At 37.8% G+C, this 25,671-nt stretch overlaps 1 protein-coding gene across 1 annotated transcript; it reads right to left on the bottom strand.

Annotated features, from left to right (window-relative positions):
- Positions 1-280: 280 nt before the first annotated feature.
- LOC111873278 (polyribonucleotide nucleotidyltransferase 1, mitochondrial) lies at positions 281-25,492 on the bottom strand. Its single transcript, XM_023867855.2, has 9 exons — positions 24,521-25,492; positions 23,167-24,084; positions 21,126-21,299; positions 17,167-17,360; positions 11,702-11,865; positions 10,544-10,731; positions 3,886-4,009; positions 1,864-2,097; positions 281-543 (listed from the first exon to the last, which is right to left on the bottom strand). The coding sequence occupies exons 1-9, from the start codon at positions 24,691-24,693 to the stop codon at positions 379-381; spliced, it is 2,334 nt and encodes a 777-aa protein (XP_023723623.1). The 5' UTR covers positions 24,694-25,492; the 3' UTR covers positions 281-378.
- Between the last annotated feature and the right edge of the window lie 179 nt (positions 25,493-25,671).

Raw genomic sequence — 25,671 nt, 5'->3', positions numbered from 1 at the left:
ACAACCAGGACAGCCTTTCTGATATCTGTTTAAAGTTAAGCAAAGCCGTTTAAGAAAATATGCGGTTAAGGAAAGCGGACTGAGCAAAGTGGTGTTAAATTAAGCTGTTGTTATTTCGGCATTGAAAAAACAATTAGCGATACCGAAGATGATGAAACGAATATAAATATTGTGTTCCTTGGATGCAAATGAAGAAGAAATAAATCAGAAACATTCTCAATTGGACATCTTGAAGTTCTGAAAAATTATGTGTTATATTAAATCTATACATAGATGTGTCTTAGCAGTAAAAATCACAATTTTATTAATTCAATGTTTTACAGCCAATATTTATAAAACAGTATTATAAATTCTTTGTGTGTGAAAGAACGACAGACATCAGCTGGAACAACTTTTGTCACCAAGGTTCCTGACCACTGCAGAGGATGGGCCCTGGAGAACTTTCCTGGAAAGACGCATGAGGCCTGAAACAGGATCTCGCCCAAAATACTTCACTTGGATCTCATCTCCAACCTCCAGTCCTAACGCACTGGGATGGTTCACCTGCAACACCCATTTCCAACACACTGAGACAAAGTCTGCCTAACATTAACATATTTTTATATCACATTCTCAAATTTTCCCTACTTCTGCTTAAGTTGTGTCAACATGCGTTTATTTGGTGTAAATTAAATATTTCTTTTTAACTGGTTTCAGTCCAATACCTTTTCTTAAGGAAAGAAAACAGCCTTATTGAATCACCATGCTGACTTCCATGTGCATGTGTGTGTGAGAGAGAAAGGAATCATGCGCATATGTGCATGTATCTGTCCATTTCCACTTTTGAACCAAATGTCTGACTATACAGATTAATTAAGCATCATCCCAAGAAGATATGTATGGAAGCTGAAGTATATCTACACATTCTTCACCACAGCACTGGATGGGTGTGAGTGATCAGCTTCATGCCCTGGCTGCTTTACCCCTGAGAAAATAGTCCCCAGTTGTCACTGGGTAGGAGTCTGAGTGAGCTCCATTGCTAATTTGGATGCTATGGAGAAGTCCTCGACACTGCTGGCAGGTGCACCCTAATTCCCTGGTCATCCAGTGTGTGACCTTAGTCACTAAACTGACTTAGCTATCCCAAACTACATTTCATGTAAACTGAGTTATTTGGTGGGCAAGAACAGATAAACAGACAACAGCTACTTCTGAAACCCTTCTCATTTTTAACACAAGGATTAAATTAAAAAAAAAAGGGAAAAAGCAATTATGAGAAAGTATTGTGATTGTGAAAAAATCAGTATCAAGATTTTTATGGATTTACACTCTTTAAGCACTCCTGATTAAGAAAAACGCGGTTTCTGGTCTGTCATCTCTCTGTATTTGTGAGCATATGTTTGTAATATAATGTATGCACACCCACATTAGCACAAGAAAGGTCAGAGAGATTTTATTCACATTTTGAATCCATGAGTTTATCCATTCTAGGTCAGTGCCCAATGAATCTAAAAGGTCAAGCTCCAAAATTAAGGGCCCTTCAGATGGGCCAAAAACACAAAAGAATGGTTTCCTCAAAGTCAGCTCTAATGATTCCAATTAAATTACAGTCATTTACACATATCATATCCCTTCATAAAGCTGCACAGGAGATATCTGCAGGATAATAACAGTATGGCCACTAAGGGACCCAAATGTGAAAAGTCAATCTTCTTGAAACCAGCTTTATCAGTCTGATGTACAAGTACTTCACTAGTGTTCAGTACTAGGAAACCAACAATGGTCTACTGTGCAATAAACAGTTTCACTTCAAACATAATGCAGTCACAACAAACTGTACACAAGAAAGCATGTGCAGTGCCTATGCACCAATTTTTAACTTACCTTTCGCTGGTCTAGTTGGGAATTGTGCAGTAAAGCTGGGGTCATTGTAGGGAACAATGTTACCATGACACCTATATCTCGTACTTCAACAATCTTTGCTGTATAAATGGCACCAAACTCTAATTCTGGTTCCCGTTCAGTTGTGAGAAACTCATCAATCAATTCTTTAGCTTCATTCATAGCTGCTTGATTGGGAGCGAACACAGAGAATATGGAATCTTCTATTTGTGTCACCTGATAGATCAAAAAAATCAGAATTGCATATACAACAAACTTCATGGCCTGTAGTCTGCAAGCTAACTATACCGACTGAGCGACCGCCGCTTGTCGGCGAAGACAGTGCCAACTTTTGTGGATAGAGGGTGTCACATGGTCAGCGCAACTGTTCCCCACGGCCGTTAATCTCGGTTTTCTAAACAGGACAGAATTGCATATATGTAATTTAAAATTAAGTTATAATTTTATAGTTATCAAATAAAATTCATCACACAGTAAAATGGAATAAATGATTTTAAAACTGCTTCACACATATCTGCTTCTTAAGAAATGAAAAGGATCAGAAATAAGTTTTGTTATATTACTATCTAATATTTAGAAGCCCTGCTGAAGGCTTCATCATGGTTTCTTTGTTATAACAGACTACCTGACTGTTACTGAAGGCCCTCTGTATCTGTGCTTGCCTTGCTATGCTGCACCCAGCTTTAAGGATAGAGTATGCTGTCTTATGGGCTTCTGTTTATAATGCCACAATCAGAGAAGTCAGAATTTATGTTTATGTTCTGTCACATTGCGCTATAATGTAACTCTTTAAGACTGTGTGAAAGCTCTCCAAAGATCAGTTGTTTGGACAAAAATTTTAAATTTTGCATTAATATTATCACTTTCTCTTTTTCTCTGCTAACTAAATGTATCAATCTCCTTTCTCACACCATCCATCCTCAAAGACAGTCTAGTACACAAGGGAATGTTAACAGTTTTAGTTCTTCTAGTGATACAAAGTGTTTGTTGCTAGAAATGGCTAATGCTATTATGTAAAGCATATAAATGGACAAGTTAATATAATCGAAGAACAAGAGATGTTTAATTAAAAGGTGAAATCTAAATATTAATGTGTGTCTGCAAAGGAAATTAATACAGCAATGGGAATTCCAAGAGTTTCAGTTTGTTTATCACACAGTACAGGTAAGTTACATATTTCCATTTCCCTACAAATGACCAAATGTATCAACTCAAGGTGGAAATAAGATGAGAGAATTATTTAAAAATCAGACTGCATATTGGCTGTGCTTAACTTACAGCTTTTAATGTACCTGGGAAGCCCTGCATCATTCTGTTGTACATTTCAATGCTGTTGCTGTTTCAACAATAGGCTTTCATTACTATAGGATATGTAAGTAAAGTAAAAGTAAAGGTAACCCTGTAACAGACCGTGGAGGCCCAGATGGTTGTGAGATGTTGAGGTTCCCACATTTCCTTGACAATCGGCTCATAGTTAGCCGTAAGGTTGTCAGCCTTACTTGCCGGCTGCCCTTTACCCCCAAGAATACTCCTGGTACTCATTTCTGTTGGAGGCTAAGTCAAACCCAGGGCCATAATACGATATGTAGGATATGTAATCTAAATGGTTTCATGTACAGCTTAAAACTGATGACATTTCAAAGGCTGCTATGAAAATGGAATTAAATTTGTAGCCATTCTTATTAAAGTTATAATGGTGTAGCCATAACTTCAGTGGATTTAAAAAGTGAAGGATAAAATATATTATAACTTGGATATTTTTTAAATCTGCAGCATGCTCTGCGAATGTTATATTTTCAGGCTGATTAACAATAGAGCATTATGTACATAACAAAATTTCAATGATGACTTCAACCAGAAGTAAACATGTCAGGTATTAAACTGATTTGTAAATACGAATAAGAATCCCAAATAACATTACTGAAGCATCCTGCAAAGTAAAACTTAAATTCATAACCTACATACAAATTTACAAAATTGCACTGTTCAGAAATAACCAACTACCTGAACTCCAGTTTCAACCAAGAGACGTTTCACGTTGCTACCACCAAGTCCTAAAAATTTTGCACGTTTCTGTGGAGGAACTTCTAATTGTTCAGATACTGGCCAATTTTCTTTTCTTTGTTTCCTAAAAATAAAAAATATCATCTTAAAATTAAAATACTTAAAAATGTTAACAAAACCCAGACAACAGGCATATAATGGAATTAATCCAACAGTGTGGAGACTCACATTTTATCATATTGTCAAGTGTATTTAGTGACTACAGATGGGGTTTGGATTGGTGAACAGATATACTGATCACCCACAGGTTGTAACTACAAATGACTATAACAGTATTGCTGATTTTCACTCTCCAAATCTCTTCACACTAAGTCCTCTAAGTCTGCTTCCACTAGTTGTAGCTGGGCAACAGGTCTCGACAATGGCTATTACTCTGCAAATTTTTCAATAGGTGTTTCCTTGTAACGAATCTTAGCTGATTAACACTTCACAGCTGAATGCTCAACTACTGAACTACCTTCTGAATTCTCTTACAAACAAATGACTCTGGTTCATCCACAAAAATTCTCTTACGACTTCTGAACTACCAATTCCAATTCTCTAATCTAATTTCCATAGCTACAAACAGACTCTTGTTAGAAAGCCTTGGAACAGACACATAGAAAACACCGTGTTTACAGCTCCATTGCATAGTAATGGATATCCTTCTACTGTTGCAGTGCATGTTTGTTGCGGGGATGTTTTTATTGAAACATTACCCAGCAGTGGGTCGATATTTCACAGTATCACTTAATACATTCCAAAAAATAACACAATATGGCAGTCATTATTGGTCTTTTCTGATTCATGGCCTGGTAAAACCCTTACCCTTGTCTTGCAATGCAAAGAACAAAGAAAGTCTATAAATCTGGTTATCAGCACACTTAACTAAATCCATGGAACTGAGTCCTTCTTGAGGAGATAAATAATTGCTCAAAACTTCAAGTTATTACCAGCCTTTTATGAGACCAAAAGATTCATCAGAACATTCACAACAGCCCATCAATGATCTCTATCTCAGGCAAGATTAATCCAATCCATCCACACCCTCCCATACTACTTCTTTAGATCCTTTTTAATATCATTCTCCCTTCCATGCCTAGGTCTTTTCATTTGGGCTTTCCCACTAAAACTTTATACACACTTCTGTCTCAGGAGTGCTACATGTCCTGTGCATTTCATCCTCTTTCATTTAATCATTCTAACAATAGCTGATAAGGCATACAAATTATGAAGCTCTTCATAATGCAATTTTCTCAACCCTCCTGTTCCATCATCCCTCATAGGTGCAGATATTCTCTTCACCACTATGTCCTCAAACACCCTTAGTCTATGTTCTTCCCTAACGTGAGAGACCACCTTTCACATCCAATCAAAACAGAAAAATATAGTTCTGTATACTTTGATTTATGATTCCAGAGGCCACACAAGGAACAAAATATTCTGAATTTAATGGTAGCAAGCTATCACCAGATTTAACCTGTTCTTCATTTCTTCAGGGATGTAGTTTTAATTTGTTAGTTTCATCCTTGAATATTTGTACTTTGCCACAATTTCAAAGAATCTATCATCTGTCTTTATGTTCTAATACTTCTCTGCATTCTGGCAAGGAGGCATCAACATATACTTGGTGTTCTTTGCAATTACTTCAAGCCCAGCCTCCTTAAGAGCATCTAATAGAGCTTCTGCATTAATTATAAATGTGGCAATGTGGGCATATTGTACTCTTCTGGCAATTACATTTCTGGATGTAGCAAAGTTTAGTACTCTTAACTCTGTTATCATTACTAATTTCATATAAACTCTTGTTCCGTCAGCTTAAGAACGTCTTCTTTGCCTACCTGATTAGCATATATAAACATGTCTATTTATGACATAATTATGGCATTCCGTGGTATTAAAACCAAGCAGACACCATAATCACCCCCCAAAAAATCAGAATTAAGCTGTATACAAAATGTCACATGAAAAAACACATCAAACATACCCTTCTTCATCAGACCTTAAATTTACAGCATGACTTTATCTCCCCAATTCAAATGGATGCAGAAACTGGCCCTTGAACTCCATGTCCTTTCATCATTACTCAACCAGCCACATCGTTAAACATCATGTGTGTGTGTGTGTGGGGGGGGGGGACAGAAACTATTTAGTCACTAAAATGTTGTCATAGTTACAAACTTTACCAGACTACACAGCATTACATCCCTCACTGTTAAAGAAATTCACAAGTTACAAAAATGTAACATCATATTTCAAGTTGTGGTCAAATATACATAATAAAACGCTAATTATAATCTGCAGGCTGGAATATATTTAAGCCATGGACAAGCAGTTGAGGAACACTGTAATACAGAATCTGTGAAGAATATCTAAATTATAAGTCAAATGCTTTCTGAAACAGCTCCTGTGTACATGTCAAATAAACAGGTATAATGGGTATTCACAACATGTAGTATTTGTGCACTTGAACAAACAGTGGTGAAGACATGAAATTTCAATAAAATTTAACAACTTAACACAACAACAGCAAAAGAATCATTGAATAATACATGACATGAGAAATCATATTAACTCAAGAACATTAACTGTTATCAGATTTAAATCTCCTGCTACTGTGGTGCTGGCAGCCAGATTTAAACTTCGTGGTAACTGGATTACCCCACTGATGGTGTCTCCACCTTATTGTGGTTGTGGAGTTTGAGTGCTCCTGAGACCCTAGGAGCTATGCTGGTAGCTACTGGCAGGGTCACCCATGCTGGACAGGTTACTGAGTAGGAGCCAAAGAGGGATACCCTGGTCTTCCAGGTTGGGGGTTGGGCATGAGACTAACCTCACACCATAAAAATTAAATTGTTCAGAAACCAGATAATCAGCCTTGGATGGATGAGCTTAATAGTATGCATCCTGTTGTGTGACATAAACAAGGTATGTAGGTGAGTCAAATGAAAACCATAAAACTGAGATAAAAATTCAAAATATCATGCCATTGTCCTATAAGTCGGCAGACATGTTACCAATGCTATAAAGAGTATCCTATAGGTGGCAGTATAATGCAGACAAACAGAACGCCATCACAGCACCGGTTTGAAGATGGCTGCTCCACTACGTACATGCATGAAAGAACAACGTTCTGTAATTCATTTTTTGATCAGTGAAGATGTGAAACTGATTGAAGTTCATCGACAGATGAAGGCTCAATATGGTGATGCATGCTTGTCACAGCAGCAAGTGTACGAGTGGAGTAGGAAATTCATAAATGGTGTGACATCTGTGGCAGATGCTCCTTGCCTGGGTCAGGTGCACAGAGTTCTGACCCCTGAGTCTATTGTAGCAGTTGAAATCCTAGTGATGGAGAATCACCGAGTGATGGTGGATGAAATAGCCGAAACTCTTAACACGAGTCACAGATCAGCACACAATGTCACTCATGATGTGCTCCAGTTTCACAAAGTGTCTGCATGGTGGGTGCCACAGCAGCCGACTCAAGAATTGAAATGACGACGTGTTGATGCCTGTGAAGAACTACTGCAATGCCTTGAAGCAGAAGGTGATGGCTTCCTTTCGAGAATCGTTACTGGTGATGAAACTTGGGTGCACTACCACCAATTGGAAACAAAGAGAACGAGCAAGGAATGGCATCATTCCTCATCACCAAAACCCAAGAAGTTCCGGGTGCAGCCATCTGCAGGGAAGATTATGCTGACTCTCTTTTGGGATGAATGAGGCATACTCTTGGAGCACTACACACCTCAGGGGAACACTATCACCAGTGCCTCATATTCAGATCTCTTGAAGACTCATCTTCGACCTGCAGTCAGATCAAAGCAATGTGGACTTTTGACTAGAGGTATCCTTTTGCAACATGACAATGCTTGGCCCCAGACCTAGCCCCAAGTGATTACCAAATGTTTGGGCCACTCAAAGAGGTGATGGGAGGAAAGAAGTTCTGTTCTGATGAAGAGGTACAGCAGGCAGTGCATGAGTGGTTGCGCAGATCCCCATAAGAATATTTTTCTACAGGAATCCATACACTTTGTAAATGCTTGAGGGCCTGTACTGAATGAATTGGAGACTATGTAGAAAAATGATATAGTTGTGTGCTGCTTTCATTCAATATATTAAATTAAAAAAAAAATTACGGTTTTCATTTGACTCACCCTCGTACATAAAATGTATACAAAACTATGCAGTCTACACACCAATATTCTGTATTTAAAAACAAAGTAGACACTATCGTATCAACATCTGTATACACATACCCCCAAACAAGTAGTCTAGACCGAACCGCTACAATATAGGAGCAGCCCATACACATTCCATCAGAAGAAAATCTACTGTATGTAAGTCCATATACTTAATAACCTAATGAGGAGTTTAATAAAAACAGTCACATGCTTCTCCTTATAATTATTAAAAAACTGTTACAGATCACTCCAAATAAACAACCTGTTGGGTGGCATACAGAATAATGAGCATAAGCTCCATAAGATGACAATAAGGTCAAGGCCACATGACCTAACTTATGTGAGAAGATCCCAATACGCAGGTGCCACACACTATAGTCACTTCTACCACCAGAAAATCATGTCAACATGTAGCGGACACAAAGTTTTAAAGAGATTTATTGCAAAATACTTCATTTCCATTTTAGTACAATTTTAATTTTTAAGCTTTAATCTTTAGTCTCTAATTTTTTAAATTTTATTATCTGAGTATTTAAAAATTGTAACTGAAAGACTCAATTTATGTATATAAAAACACTTAAAAACATTCAAATGCACAATTAGAATCCTTATTGAGGAATTAGATGCAATTCAACAACTGAGTCTGGTATCATTGTATGCCTGATGACGACCCAGTATAACAGTCGAAACATGTTGCATCAATAAAAACAAATGTTGATATGATAGTGTGTACTTTGTTTTAAATACAGAATATTGTTGTATGGACTGCATACTTTTGTATACATTTTGTGTACCTTGTTGGATGGATGAATTGAATGGAAATAGATGTCAGTGAAGGAGCAGGAATAAGATTATAACTGCAATATGGAATGTGAGATCAATGTTACAAGCTGGGGAGATGCAGGAAGATAGGAAGACCCAGGTTGAGATGGGTGGAGGATGTACACAGTGATCTCCGCAAAATGAAAGTGAAAGGATGGGGAGGAAAGATGAAGAATAGAGAAGAATGGAGGCAGATTGATCAGGAGGCCAAAGCTCACCCTGAGTTGTGGCGCTGAGAGAAAGGAAGGAAGGTAATGGGATTAATATTGCAGCAAATGAAACAATGAGCATGTTGGGGCCTGATGAACCAGCACATATGATGACACAATAATATGATACATGATTGATAGAGGTTAAATGGAGATTTCAATGTAATCCTACAGACTTAGTTCCAGAAGCAGCAAAAATTAGTTACAGCAACATTAAGAATATTGATCATGAAATTATCTGTGTGTGGATTACCAAGTTCAAGGCTTCGCTGCACATCTTTCTAGACATGTTCACAACCTTGCAGAATGCATACTAGTGCTAAGCCAATTAGATCATAATTTGTCTCAAAAAATCAGGTAACAGGATAAGCAAATCAGTTTAATTTTTGGGACGTCATATCTCACATTTGACAGAAGCAGATATAAAGCACAAAACTTTTAACTATATGTGCAGCACCATAAAAAGACCCTTGAAAAGTAAAAGGATGGATATGCTGACAAAGCTCTATGAAACTATGGCAATAAGGAATGATTTATATGGCTGTGAAACATATTATGTTCAGGGACAAAAGTAAATTGCAGGCTGCCAAGATGTGATACTTGAGATCAGTGACTGGAATAACAAGATGAGATAGAATTAAAAATATTAGGAATACAGTACACATGGAGAGTTTGAATAACACTGTTAACAAATACAAAGAGAACTGGAAAAAAATGCATGACTGAAAATAGAATTCCCATACAAATGGTGCACTATCAACTTCAGGGAATCCATGAGTGACAGAGGAAATGATGGCACACCCAAACCTGAGGATCCACAACAGGCCCTGGGACCTAACGCTTAATGGAGGAGGAGGAGATAATTAAACAAGTTAGACACACTATATTGTTTTTCTTAAATTTACATATTGAAAAATATCTCGGCTTATCCATATGTTTCAATTATTCACATATCTTACCACCTTCATTAGAATGAACAATCTTGAGTATACTGTAACATTTCTAGAAATATTTTTAAAGGCAGAGCAAATTCAGCAGCTTTGCTACAAAGGAATGTCTCTGCCCAATATTGTAAGACTAATGAAACCTGAGGCTACCTATAAGACTGAGGCTTTTGTTTCTCTCCAGTACCTTCCATGCATATTATTGAATAACTGCCTCTTGTGCAGACTACCCACTATGTTTCCATATTAGTACACGTAGCAGTCACTGAAACTGTGAATATATCATCTTAGAATAAATAGATGAATTCATTAAACATATGGCTGAAATACCTAAAAAAGAATAACTATCAAATGCAAAGCAGTAGTTTTAATAAAAAAGATCAGTGACCTTTGGTACAAATACAAGTTTCCCAATAAGCAACAAAATATTGTTTTCACTGTTAAACTTATTTCATACCTTGTCTTACTGAGAGTCTCATTCATGATGTCAATGATTTTTGATTTTGCATCTGTTGCTTGCTGAACAGCCTCCATGACCACTTTGAGTGGAAGTCCTGGAATCTTGATATCAGCCTGAAGAGCTGTGATACCTTTTTTAGTACCAGCTAATTTGAAGTCCATGTCACCCATGTAGTCCTCAATGCCCTACATCATAACATACTGCCATTCTTAGCTGCTGCATTCTTCTTTTCTAATGCTGAACTTTGTTCAGTATACTAGAATTTCAATACTTGAATAGAACTAGTCAGACATAGTTTCAGCCTTCTTTACAAAATGACAAAAGAAAATTTTATGGCACCATCCCATGCTGTGTATGCACATATATGTGTTTGTGTGAGTCTATGTGTGTGTGTGTGTATTTTTGAGTGTTTGTATGTAGCCCATTAATAAATTTTAAGGTAGCTGGTGAATTCTGAGAAACTCCCACATTAACATCAAGCCTTTCCACTTTTCCAACGGTAATTTCAACATAACAATCTTGCAAATTTCTGAGATAGGAGTAACACCAGTGCTACTCAATGTATGTAGATTCCACAACACTTAAATTATGTGCAGTGACAGACATTTGAAAAATCTGCAACTTTCATAACAGTCATGTTTATGCAGAACAGTGATTCTGGAACTTTATGACATGGTGCCCTCCTTCTGATTTTCACCGAACTGTCACACACTCCCTTAATTCTTTTATTGCAATAAATGTAACCCTTTCCACTCATATTTATATTAATGTTCATGATCAACTAACTTGTAATTAGTACCATATAAAACTGCAAACATAAAATTCAAATTTTTTAAAATGAAAATGTTGCATGGTGATCTTTGTCTGGTGGCCAATAATAATGAGAGACATTGAGATTTAACTGCTATAATTATTTTTTAACATCTGGATTAACAGTTCTGATAGGTGCTCATGAAGGAAATTATTAAATGCAGCTAAAAAGAGCTCATCTAAATTTGACATTAAAACTTATATTCTTCACACACAGACCCACCATCACATTCCCCAAGTTGGGAACCACTAATGTAAATTGTACAATTAAAATATCTTTGCTACATACTTCATAGTAGATATAGTAAGTAAACAAAAAGTGCAAACAATTAATTATAAACTAACCAGGATATCGGTAAGAAGCTTGTAATCCTCCATGTGCTTGGTGTCACTGCCTGTATAACGGCTAATGAGACCGATTGCAACACCAGCTGCTGGACTAGATATGGGAACTCCTGCATCCATAAGGGCAAGGCTGCCTCCACATACAGTTGCCATTGAAGATGACCCTAATGTCACAGACACCAATTGGGCAGCCACCATGGTAATAAATACAAGAAAATATAAAAGACAAAATAAGAACACGGTGTTCATATATTGAGCTTGTAGCAGTACAGTCCACTTCAATTCAGTTAAATATATATTTACACAAAACGCTTGAAAAACATGGTACCCCTTTTCCCCCCAAAGTTCACTTTGGGTCATTCCATGTCAACTCAATATATTTTGTTGGGGTTTTAGACTTTTTCCAATGCTTGGAATTTTAGGAAATAGAGGACACAATGTTTCGGAAACTGGTTCTGTTTCCATCTTCAGGTGAGAAAGGAAGACACCTAGCGATTGAGATTAGCTCTTTCTAAAGGGCCCAACTGAGTAGGCGTCTTCCTTTCTCACCTGAAGACAGAAACAGATCCAGTTTTCGAAACGTCGTGTCCTCTATTACCTAAAATTCCGGATGATGGAAAAAGTCCAAAACCCCAGTAATTCTGTGTGCTATCCACCAACATCAGAACCCTTTAGAATTGAAAAGTTATAATGTTACTGAAACGGTACTGACCCCAAATTCCCTCAAAATTTACATCCAATTACTTTGTTGTCTACAACAGGTAAGTTATTCTGAAAACAGTGAAAAGGCACAGTGATGAAAGAATCCTGCTTAATGCAAGTCAGTTTGGTTTCCGTGCCCATCACACCATTATACTTCAATGTATGAGGTTTACAGGTCACATCACCTTAAATTTCAACAATAACATGTCTACAGCTGCTGTATTCTTGGATATTGAAAAAGCCTTTGAAACAACATGGCACCTTAGCTTTCTATATAAATTACCAGAATTAAATTTTTGATCACTCTAATCAGGCTTGTTAGTTTTTTTCTTTCTCAGAGAAAATTCTGAGTTTCAGTCAAAGGTAAAATGTTTATGCCAAGGGATATACAAGCAGGAGGGCCACAAAGTTCCATCCTGCCGCCACATTGTACAGTACACACAGAAATGATATGCCTGAACATCTGGTGTCTATCTAGGTCTCTTTGTTCATGACACCTGTATATATGCGACAGACTGCAAAGAGGGTTATGTTCTCAGAAAGCTGCAGTGAGATCTCAGTGCTATTGAGACGTGGTGTGAGCAATGGAAACTAAAAATCAATAAAGACAGACTCAGGCCATCTGCTGTTTTCATAGACTTAGGCCCCCTGAGGCTCATCTTACATTGAATCGACAGTCAGTCATGTAAATATCTTGATGTAATCTTTGATAAGAGGATTACATGAAGACTACATATAGAAATGATTGAAGCCAAGGCCTTCAGAAATTTATTTGAATCTACCCCCTATTCAAAAGTGAGAATTAAAATTCCAACATTAAACTAACCCTGTATAAGGCACTGATCAGATCAGTAATGAATTATGCTTGTCCAGCCTGGGAGTTAATGGCAGTGTCTATAAAACAAGGTTCTCAGCATCACTGGAAATTTTCCAAGGTGCACACCAGACCATGATTTCCACATGGCTTCCAACCTTCCATATATTATATAACAAAACTGTACAGGCAACAAGCAGAAATCATACAAAATCATGAGAATTAACATGTCCACAGTATATGACAAGGTGAAGCCAGACATAGAAAATATAAGAGGCTTGAACTTGGCAGTGGTCAAGCTTATGACTGTTCAAGTGACTAAGCTGCCACTGTAGCATGATACGTTAAGATAGGCATAGTCTGCTTTGCAAAGTCTGGACTGACAGAGGACTTGTATATATTACAAAAGGAAGAATTTTCAATAACATGCTATATGTGCAATATGTACAGTTGACAAAATGCCAAGTATATACATAAGAGACAAACCCATCTTCGCATCAGAGAGGATGATATGTAAGGACTATGACAACAAGGGTTCAGTTGAAAAAAAAAATCCCTGGTCATGAGTCTCAAGGAGCTTGATGCCAAGACAAACTGATTGGTGGTAAACCGCCAATCGTAAAGTAACTCTGACTCTGATTTTGACTTTGAATTGCAGCAGATACCCACCTTCTGAAATTGCAGCACTTGCAAAACAAGGTGCTTAACACCACTGGTAAATTTCCAAGGTGCACACTGGTCAGCAAGTTGCACATGACTTTCCAAGTACCATATATTTACGATTACATAATGAAACTGTGCAGGCAACACACAGAGGACATACGAAATTGTGAAAATGTATTTGTTGGCAACATAAGAAAAGCGAAGCATGGTACAGAAAATATAAGAGGGTTAAGCTTGGTAGCAGTCAAGCATATGACTGTTCAAGTGACGAAGCTACATGAGCTAGGGCATTAGCTGCTGTGCCCAGCCTAGACTGGCATAGGCCATGTATATATTGTACATACATATATACTAGAGTTGCATGTAAACATGTAAACAGTAGGTATCCACAAGGAACTGGACTCTTGACAACGATGTAGAATGCCAACATGTAATATTGTAAACACAGACAACATGTACTACTGATTATGACCGCAGTAAATGAGACCTGTCCTCTCACCAGAGAGAGCACTCCAGATCTACAAAACTGCAACTGTCTGACAGTAACATAAGCCTGGCCTTCAGCCCTAGATGGAGCTCAACACCAAGACTGACTGGCTTACATACTGCCAGACATATGTAACTCTGACTTTGAACTTAAGCAAGTCAGTCTAGAGTTGGTAGTTGGTCAGTGCATTTCATGAACTGTAAGCATGTGGTTGGTCATGAAGGCCCTCCATGGTTAGCAGCTGCAACCTGGTGTTGCACATTGAAGATGTAACCAAACAGTGATAAGGGAAGACCATAACAGACTAAGAAGACTTGGTGTTTGCAGTAGTGACTTCTTAAGTGTGTAGATTAGCGACAGTGTTATAATTGTAGTTATAAACCTTCAATAAATCAAATTACCAATCCAACCTCCCTTCCATCTGGTCACTAAATCTGACAATACTTTAATAAATAAGCCTGCCAAGAGCCTTTTTTGCCTTTCTCATTAATACTCTATTACCTGTATAGCTTACTGTAGTCTATAATCCAAGTAGCCAAGAACAATATGTAACCTATATTCCAACATAACATTTTACAGAAAAGCACTTAAAGAATCATAAAATGTTTTGGGAAAAGTTTCTATAATTATGGCTCGATGTTCTTTGTAAATCAAGTGCAAAGGTAAAAAATTAGGGCCAAAATGTTAATGTGCCATAATATATTATGAGCAGCACATCAAATGAAATCCCCACTTGATATTAGAATAAGATCTCTATTTTAATTAGAACCCAAGTTTCAACGATTTCAGTGAATATGAAAATGGAAAAAGTGAAGGGAAACTCAAAGAGATAAAAATGCAAAAACTCTGAATGAATTATAGAACAGAATAATCATCATATTTACCACTTACTTATAAGGCCCTGTATGGATATGAAATGAAATTTAAGTCCAAAGTGGCCATGTCAACTGCTATGCTGATTTGGCATGGAATGACTCTTTTGTGACTCAATGAACAGAAATTTACTGGTCATTTACATTAACATATGGCATTAATATGGGGCACATGGTAGCATAGTTGATTGAGGCACTATGCTACAAGCCTGAAGGTTGTGGGTTCAAGTCCTGTTCAGGTCATTGGATTTGTTTAAATTGACCTAATCCTTCCAGTCGCACTATGGCCCTGGGGTCGACTCAACCTCTAACAGAAATGAGCACCAGGAATTAATTAAACAATTTTCCTGGGGAGTAAAGTGCGGCTGGCACGTAAGGCTGACAACCTTACCGCCATCTTTGAGCCGATTGTCTCAACATCTCAGAACCTATGGGCCTTCATGGCCTGTTAAAGGGATAGCTTTACTTTTTTTACTTTATGCCATACATATCACACACCTCTTGATCCAATTCAGTCAAGTCTGAATCATCATACCTCACTTCCCAAGGACTAATATAATCCTCCTACAAAATCTTCCTCTGTGGTTCTCTGACCAAAACTATGTATTTCTCATTCCTTCCATGTGTGCCACATGCCACTTCAATCTCATCCATCTTCATTCAGTCATCCCAACAGCATTAGGCAAAGAATACAAATTATGAAGCCCCTCATTTGTGTTTTTCCAGTTTCCTGTTATCTCTTATTTCTGAGGCTCAAACAATCTCCTTAACATTTTGTTCTCAGACTCAACGTACATATCATCCTTCCTAAGAGCAAGATATTAGGTTTCACATTAACACTTCGTGGACCGGCCACCTAGGCCTAGGCATTTGGGTTTTAAACATGGCAGACCGGTCGCCTAGATTTATGCTTTTAGAACACAATAAGTTGCAACACGCTATACATCGCTCTGGCGCCACTTACATTGCACACAACCGCCTGCAAATGCGTGATAAGACTCTGGAATGTTTAGTTAGCAGTCAGTAACTTGACCTCGCTGTTTATTTAACCGACTATAAAGGAAAATGCTTTGCCTTCTTCAAGCTGTATCAGCCAGTAGGTAGTGGGGAGAATGGATCAAGGACAAATTCTCCTCCGAAGACCTATCTGACCTGGCTTGTGTGTGAGATGCGTAGTAATGGTGATTCAGAGAGCGGCAGTAACAGGGGAGAACAAAGAATTGTGGCCACAGACAGTAAAAGTGATAGTAGCTCCGACAATAATGCAGGTAATAACATTGCGGGGACAGCAAAAATCTAAAAAAAATCTAGACCCTGATTCAAAATTGAAATACAAAGCATTTCTGATGAATGCGGCAAAGGCTTGGGCTACAGACGAGATGGTGGCGAAAGTATCAGAGTCAGACAGACTTAGTGCGACTTAGCCCATCAACTCCCACCCCACACAGCCCTCATGTGGACACCCCTGGGCGACTCTCGGGTGATATGCGGAAACATGCCCTCATGAAAATTGTGAAGAGTGAACATTCCAAGGGGAAGCATCCTTCTAGGCAATGCCATGTTTGCGCAGTTCACAAAAAAAGGAATATGAATGTCTACATTTGCAAGTGTGTAATGCCACTTCACAAAGCGGAGTGTTTCCAGAAATATTACACCCTCAAGCACTTCTAGCAGCACTGGTAAGTGTTCTCCAAAAATTTTAGTTCATAAAATTAATTAGGAGATTTTATATTAATTTTTAAAGTGAACAGTGCACAAGTTAGGGTAGTAGGTATAAAAATGCCGGTCCCCAGGGTGATTTAAATATTTAAATCGCCGGTCCGCAAAGTGTTAATTTAAAAGAAGATGTGAAGTTACAGTTCTGAATGCCAAAATATGACCAAAAATTTAAGGAGCTATGATTCATGGTCTCAGGATGTTAACCTACCATTAGATTCCAGAACTTCAGATGTAAGTCTAATAGTAAATGGGAAGTCACGCGACACAACAGGTCGCAAACCTTTCTCTGCCAAAGCTCCATGCCCAAGTTCTCTTCTGCCTACAGGACCAACACGGCCAATTTCCTTTGTTGCATATGGCGGAAACTCATAATGCAGGAAGAAATTCTTCTCTTTCAGTCCACTACACAAAAAAAATCATATTGTATTATTAAAATATATATAGGCCTGTGTCAAAATATGTTTCTCTTTCAGACCTGTCACTTCTACCTGAAATATTTTTATATTTACTGAGTGATTAACCAGTAGCATGCTTCAATGACTGGGACATCTGACCATTCAGATGATTTCTATTCTTTGAACAATGTTGGGCAACAGATGCAGTATGTCCACATGGAAACTCTGCAGTAACTGTGAGGAATCGTAGAACTGATTTCATACATGTACTGTAGCTTGAGAAAACTACTATGGGTTAAGTACAAGTGTAACAGGCTGATATAACTTAACAATGTTGACAAGTTTCAGTACTGATTTTCAGTAAAAGTTCAAATCAAATATATTATAAGGTTCAAAGGCTAAGACATAAAATACATGTACATATAGACACTCAACCCAAAAGACATTCATTTTATTCAAGAAAAAAGAATGAACAATGAGTAATGATACGAACAATTCATTCTTAGGTTATTTAATGATGTTACTTCAAATGCAGGGAGCTGAAAGTACCAAATGAGATGGAAGGTGATGATGAACAGTGTGCATGTAAGAATTTGGACACACACACACACACAAGGTGTTTGGGGAACAATCACCATGTCTCAAAAATGTTATGGTGAAAATCAATACAAGCTAAAAGAGTGTAGTTTTCACCACATGAGAAAGAAAATCTGAAAGTTTTTCACATTAATTACTTTCAACCTAGACCCTGTTTGTTGCCTTCATAGTGTTCATCTGATATTTAAATGCCTGCAAAGCAGTGTCACACATTTGTAGTGGGTTCCTTCCACAGCACATAATATGCTATTGTTCAAATTATGCACAGACGTGACCAGTCCTTTACATATGCTCCACAGGAAGTTACGTCCACAGGGCTTAAATCAGAAGTTCCCTGAGGCCATGAAATGGGTACTCCTTTTCCATGAAAAGTTCTGTCCCGTAATTTTTGGATGATTTTACCCCAGCATTGTGGTGCTCACTCTTGCTGGAATGTGACATGTGAATTCAGTCCCTTAGGTTATGGAAGTGTGTACAGTTCAAGCATACTGAGGTCAGAGGTACTGTTGATGATGTCTTCTGCAAAGAAGAAAGAACTTGTCATGTGCTAATGTGCATCAGACATTCACTTTGGCACTCACTACATGTTTCATAACAATTCCAGGATTTTTGGAATTCCACACACAGCAACTTTGACTGTTCATGTACCCACCAACATGAAATGTTTCATTAGAGACAAGATACTTCAATCACTCAATATCCTACCTCATATTCTGTAACATGAAAGAAGCAACTTCTTGACATATGGCTGTCTTCTGAAAGAGTTTTGGAATTTGTACAGACAAAATTTCAAATATCTGTACAATACATTGTGCACTGTGGATAATGGGATGTTGAGCTCTCAATTTGCTCTTCACACTTTCTCAAACTCCGAATGAAAGCCTACCTTCTCGCTTCCACTTTGTATGGTGACACTGATGATGGGCCAGGGCTCTTCCTTTTCTTTACAGTGCTAACTACTCTGACCTGTTCCTCTCATTACAGAATGTCTTTATGAGGGGAAGGGGTTTCACCATAAGTCATTCTGAACTTTCTTGAATACAATGTGGATACATTTTATGAGGATGTGTTCTGCAGAAAAACACTTGCTCCCATAGCCATGTGTAATCATATTTCATCAGTGTAATACTAATATAAAGCCTCCTAAAATTTCAACATGGAATACTTAAAAGCAAACTTGATCAGAAATAACTAACCTCAATACATTCAAAAGTTTCATAAAGACAGGTACATCTATACTGAGATACAATAACAATATGTCGCTCATATCTACATGAAATGTTTTTTGGCAAAGCTTACTTACAAAGAAAACAAACTTCACCAAAAATACATACCTTTTTTTCCCCTTCAATTAGCAACAGAGCATCACACTAAGAATTACTCACAAGTATACAAGACAACTATACGAAGGGGGACCCAAAAATAACCGGAAACGACCTGTTGCTTGCGCATGCTTTGTAGTTACGAGTTGTGCTGCTAGATGGTGTTAGCTGGGGGTCTCCCGCGACTGTTAGTGAGCTGGCGTCAGTCTGAGTTAAATGGTTTGTCTGTGGTGCTCTGTTGTGTGCGTTCCTGTTTCAACCCTTTGGCGATTAGTGAGATGGCCGACCAGAAGGAACAAAGAGTGTGCGTGAAATTTTGCTTTCTGTTAGGGAAAACTGCACTTCACTCTTCAAGTCGCGGCAAACATTCACGCGGTTTTCTCTTTGGTCATCTCCGAGCAAGCGAGGAACAAATTTTGCAGACACCCGTCTCATGTGCAAACCTTCGGTTAAAATTCGCTGGACCGTGCTCCATGAGATGTTCGTTTCCTCAGAAAGTTGGTCAATGGTCTTTCGACGATCTTCATCAATTGCACGCTTGATTTTGGCAATGTTTTCGTCATTTCTTCCTGTCGAAGGACGCCCGGGGCGTGGCATGTCTTCTGTTGACATGTTGCCAGATTTGAAACGGGAAAACCACTCGTAGACCTGTGATTTCCCCAAAGCATCATCATTAAAGGCTTGCCGAAGCATCCCAACAGTCTCGGCTGCAGTTTTCCCTAACAGAAAGCAAAATTTCACGCACACTCTTTGTTCCTTCTGGTCGGCCATCTCACTAATCGCCAAAGGGTTGAAACAGGAACGCACACAACAGAGCACCACAGACAAACCACTTAACTCAGACTGACGCCAGCTCACTAACAGTCGCGGGAGACCCCCAGCTAACACCACCTAGCAGCACAACTCGTAACTACAAAGCATGCGCGCGCAACAGGTCGTTTCCGGTTATTTTTGGGTCCCCCCTCGTATTTCACACTGAATTACAATTTCATCAATTATAACATTTAGTGGTGAAGTGATTTGGACTTTACAGAAGTCAGACATGTATTAATTTTCAATAATAACTATTATTTTGATGTCACTACCATATATTCCATTTTACTCCAATGTACATTTTGCAGTCTTCCCTTTTATTAATATTGTCATGTATCCTAGGTAATGTAAGAAGAAATTAATGGGTTCCAGATTAGATGAAGCTGTTTATTGGATAAGTTGTTTACAATTACAATTACAATCACTCTGAAATAACGTCTTTCAGATGCTGCGACCTGACTAGTCCACTGTCTCTCATGTTTCATCTTCTGGTTCTTAGCTGAGCTGGTTTCTTCTGCTCTCAGCTCTACTCCATTCGCCTCTAATCTGAGTTGTTACCTCTTCCCAATTCTCCTCTGGTCTCCTCTGATCTCTTATCTTCTACAGTTGAATGGACTAGAAGACAACACCTTAAAGGATTCCGTTTCACATGTTAGCTAGTGTATTCGACAGCACAGAAACCGCCCCAGCTCTGGCTTTCATTTCCGTGGTAACTTCTGTTATGTATGCACTGTCTCAGAAACGTGTTTTAACAAGCCGTTGTCCAGCAATGGACACCTGCTCTGACTCAAGATATTCCAGCTTTTAGGCAGCATGCCACAATATGCAGCCATGCACCATTCTGAATGGTCTCATATGTAACAAATGGACAGAACAGACAAACAGAAAAGGGAAGGAGAGGTTCCTCACTGAAATTATTGATCTTGCTAAATGTAATCATTGCGTATACATAAATTGAAATCATTATATCACAGTGTTATGGCTACAAGTTTTGCCTATCTTCACTCCTTTTTAATGCAAACAGTAGTGTAAATGATAACCTTGTAAGCATAGTTACAGCATCCATCTTCATGGCAGACTCTGGAGAGTCAAGGGCCACAGTACAAAACACCTGAGTTTGACCTCGTTGAAACAGAGATGACCCATGTAATGGTTTGTACAGGTCTATTTGACAGGAAATGTTCCGAAGTTCTTCCAGACTACGACCATCACACCTGTAAAATTTTTCAGAGAATAAAAACTGAAAATAAAGAACTACCAATACTGTATTTGCTTGGGTGATGAAATTCTACTGACTAAAGATGTGCTGCTGGTTAAGTCAAAAAGATAAAGTGGAAAATTGACTATTAAGTGTCAGGCATCATTTTGGCCATACCATGAACAAAGTGACATATTTTGTGCACAGAGATAAAAAACTCAAGTGTACTATTGTTTTGGGTGTCATGTGGTGTAGTCTGCTAGAAATTCAATAACACTTTGAAGAAACAGCCTCCATCTTCACGGTCAAAGAAAACAATAAGCAGAAAGCAGGCATGCTGCCTGATTCTTGTTGGCTAAATGCTTGGCTTACTCTTCAACCCTGAAGACGGAGGAAATGTGTTCCTCAAAAATTTTAATGAACTTTTATCATACTACACAGTATTATATCTAAGATGATAGCATTCTTCATAGTCAATTTTGTGAGAACCTCAAATCCAAAATCCAAAATAATTAAAAACAAGCAGTAGTGTAACACTAACTGAAAAATTAACAGAAAATCTCATCATTTGTGATTCAGCTTTCATACTATTAACTTCCCTGCTTTTTCCCTATATTCCTTTCCAGGCCTATATGTTACTGAATGATATGACATGTCATCTCCCACAAATAACACTAACAAATAGTCTGTGGGAACTGCCCACATTCAAGCAAATGTGACAACACAAGTATCATTGCTTGAATGTGGGCAGTTCCCACAAGTCATCTGTAAAACATGTCCTCATATAGTATACTACACTTCACATATTCATACAAAAATATTATTATCAATACTCACTACAATAGACATGACACACTGATAGAAAAGACAGCTCATTTGTTTCAGACTCATGTCACATGTTAATGCCCAACAATTTAATGGTATGGTAATGTGAAATTGAGTAATTTTAGTCCTCTCACCTCCCCATTACATTACTTTTATATATACAACTTATACATATATATAGAAGGTTGATTCAAACAATTCTGAAGTAGCGTATTCACATTCACACAGCTCGTCACCTGGATGCATGCAGAAGACTGTCACTTTGAAGAAATATATAATGACTAATGTTACAGAAATGTCTCTCACATGAAATGTGAAAGTCAAGGTTCAATTCCGAATATGGACAAATTCTTTCATTTTGAACAAAATATTACGATCACATAAAACAATGTCCTAGCAAGTTGGGAGTGCTAATTCAGACAATTGCATTACCTACTAATGCTCACAGTTCTGTGCCTAATAAGCACCATATCATGAAAACATACAGAGGAGTGGAAAAATACATTCTTAACCTCAGAACAAGATAAAGGTGGGCAGTCAACTTCATGCTACAGCTGCCTTACCCCTAGGAAAAATGTCCTTGGTACCCACTGGATAAGAGTCTCATTGGATCACAGAGTTGGTGTGGAGGCTGAGAAGGAGGACAGGCCTCTTGCTCCTGCCAGGAATCCAACGATTCTTCAGTCATGTAGGCCATAGCTTGATATCTATGACAACTGGGCTATTCCAGCTCCAGTTCCATATTTCAATAAAAGCAGAGAATTTGTGACAAAAATAGGATAACTGGGAAAACTTCAAGTTTGGGCAGGATGATGTGGTGGAGTATAAACATAAGCAAACCTATAAGTATAGCATAATAAATCAAAACACGAAAAAAGATAACTGTCAAAGTCGTTTGCACAACCTATACACGATCAGAGTTAAGATGGATTGAGGCACAGCTGCTGTATTTAATCACAATTAAAAACTTCTAACCACATGAGAAATGATAAGATTAAATACTGACTGATAATCATCATGACTTGGTTTGTTAAACAAAATAAAAATCATTATCTTACCGTATGTTGTCTTCAAATACTAAAGATCTGAAAGTCTCTTTGCTAACACGATTGAAACATTCAGTCACACTGTTTATATCAACGTCTTCATCAAAGCTGTGTTTCAATTTATCAACAACATCTGTTCTTACAGCAGAAACTGCCAAATCTCTTGAGAGTTTATCATGTGTATGATCCCGGAATATTTCTCTTAGGCGCATCTCACTTAAACTTCTTATTGCTTCCAAAACGGCTTCACTTGGTACCTGCAGAGGCTCAAATTCACGTTTAGCCTTACCATAATGTTTCTGAAGCTGCTGAATAGCTTGTATAACATTCTGACACTCCTTTACACCAGCTCTGATTGCTTTAAGGAAATCCTGTTGCAAAATATTCTCTGCTGCAGCTTCCAGCATTACTACAAGGTTGTGACGTGTAGCACTTACAACTAAGTTTAAGATACTTTGTGACAGTTCTCTTCTCGTAGGGTTTATTACTATTTCATTGTTACTAAAGCCAACTCTGACTGCTCCAACTGGTCCATTCCAAGGTATGTCAGATAAAGCCAGGGCTGCTGAGGCTGCATTGATACTAATAACATCTGGATCATTCACCCCATCAACAGCAAGAAGATTACACATGATTTGTGTCTCATAACTGTATCCAACAGGAAACAATGGTCTCAATGACCTGTCTATTAGCCTACTTGTCAGGATCTCTTTTTCAGTTGGTCCCAACTCTCTCCTCAAAAAATTTGTAGGAATTCTTCCTGCAGCTGCAGCTTTTTGTCTATAATCTACTACCAGTGGAATAAATGAGGATGGTGAAGGTTTTGTTTTGCTCACGGTTGTTACCATGACAGATGTATCACCAAGAGCTGCAACAGCACATCCATCAGCAAATCTGGCAAACTTGCCTGTAGATAGTGTTAAATTTCTTCTGAAATTTAAGAAAAGTATATATACACACACACCAAACATTACTCAAGGTGGATTTGAAGTTATCAAGGATGTACTAGACAGTATGGTCTTCTGGTTTGTAAATGCTTTGTAATTCAAAGGAAACCCAAAGTTTCGGGAAAAACACATTGCCTCCGTCTTCTCGGCTCTGCTTGCTGTCTGCTGACTTCCTGCTTCGTTTATTCTTTGATTCTGAAGGCAAAGGAAACATGTTCCTCCGAAACGTCGGGCTTTCTCCAAACCACACGGCGCAGTATTTTCATTTACCTCGGATATGCCGCAACCACTTTATAAATCGATTAGACATCACCACTGCCCAGAGACCTCTACTCTAAACATATAGAATCCGCTAAGAAATAAACTTCCACGATGTTACAACATGTTCATATGGAATGTTAGGTTATAAATAAAATTACCCATTCGAAAATGGCACTTCAACTTCAGGAACTCTATTAGTACTATCACCAAATCTTCTCACATGTCTTACATTTCCAGTTATGTACTTTAACAAGTGCACATTATAATATGAAGTAATGCTTTCGGGAAAATTTAAAATACCAAGCACTTTAGCCCTTACTGAGGCAGCCATAATGAAGATTCAGAACTACTTTCCCTTGACGCGCTAAACATCTGCAGCAGAGATAGATTTACCGCCACTACATGTTCTGTGTCCACTTACGGATTACTTTTCTCTTCGTCAAAGGAAGGTAGGCAAGGTGTCGCTCCATTTTGTTGTTCGGAAGGTTGGAGCGGTTGGAGCTATGCTGTTATGTGCATATTATTCTTCCATCTATCCTCAAGTTCATGGATTATTTATACACTTCATTTCCAAAACCATCTCAGAAATTGGTATTAAAAGCAACTAACAGCAATGAAATAGAAGAGATAATAAGATCTATAAAACTCAAAGCAGCTTGTGGATATGATGGAATTACTACCAAATTAATAAAAGCAAGTGCACCATATATATCATCACCATTAACTTACATATTTAATAAGTCATTGTCTACAGGAATATTCCCTGCTCGATTAAAATATTCTGAAATAATACCCATACACAAAAAAGGGGAATAAAACCGACATGTCTAATTATAGACCTATATCTTTACTCCCAATCTTTTCTAAAATTTTTGAAAAAGTTATATATAAAAGAATGATTTTCCACTTAAATACACATAACCTGCTAACGCAGGAGCAATTCGGCTTTAGAAAAAACTCTTCAACTACATTAGCTACTTATAATCTAATGGAGAATATTTATAGGGCTTTAAACAACAAATATATAGCGGGTGGAATTTTTTGTGATCTGAGTAAGGCTTTTGACCGAGTAAATCATGATATATTGCTATCAAAAATGGACTTTTATGGAATTGAAGGAGCTGCTCAGAAACTTANTTTTAATATTGCATAATTTTATGTATAGTGATGTAAGACTTTTTTTGATATAAATTTAACACCTTTTTTTTAAATCTATTTTAATGATTATAAACTGTATTTGTATTGTACTATATTAATTATGTGACTGGTTCTATATCTATGTATATGGATTTATGGAATGTACAATAAA

This window comes from Cryptotermes secundus, unplaced genomic scaffold (genome assembly GCF_002891405.2).
Source record: "Cryptotermes secundus unplaced genomic scaffold, Csec_1.0 scaffold131, whole genome shotgun sequence".
NCBI classification, from domain to species: Eukaryota; Metazoa; Arthropoda; class Insecta; order Blattodea; family Kalotermitidae; genus Cryptotermes; species Cryptotermes secundus.
The sequence above is the reverse complement of the archived record's forward strand: the minus strand, read 5'-3'. Positions and strand labels throughout refer to the sequence as shown.

Excerpts from the sequence above, each read along its gene's own strand:
- LOC111873278 (XM_023867855.2), bottom strand. The coding sequence starts at position 24,693 with ATGGCTGCCTCAGTAAGGGCTAAAGTGCTTGGTATTTTAAATTTTCCC. Across the intron at positions 17,361-21,125 it reads GCTGTAACTATGCTTACAAG|TGGACTGAAAGAGAAGAATT; the intron begins GTTATCATTTAC and ends TTTTTTGTGTAG. Across the intron at positions 10,732-11,701 it reads AGCTTCTTACCGATATCCTG|GGCATTGAGGACTACATGGG; the intron begins GTTAGTTTATAA and ends GTTATGATGTAG.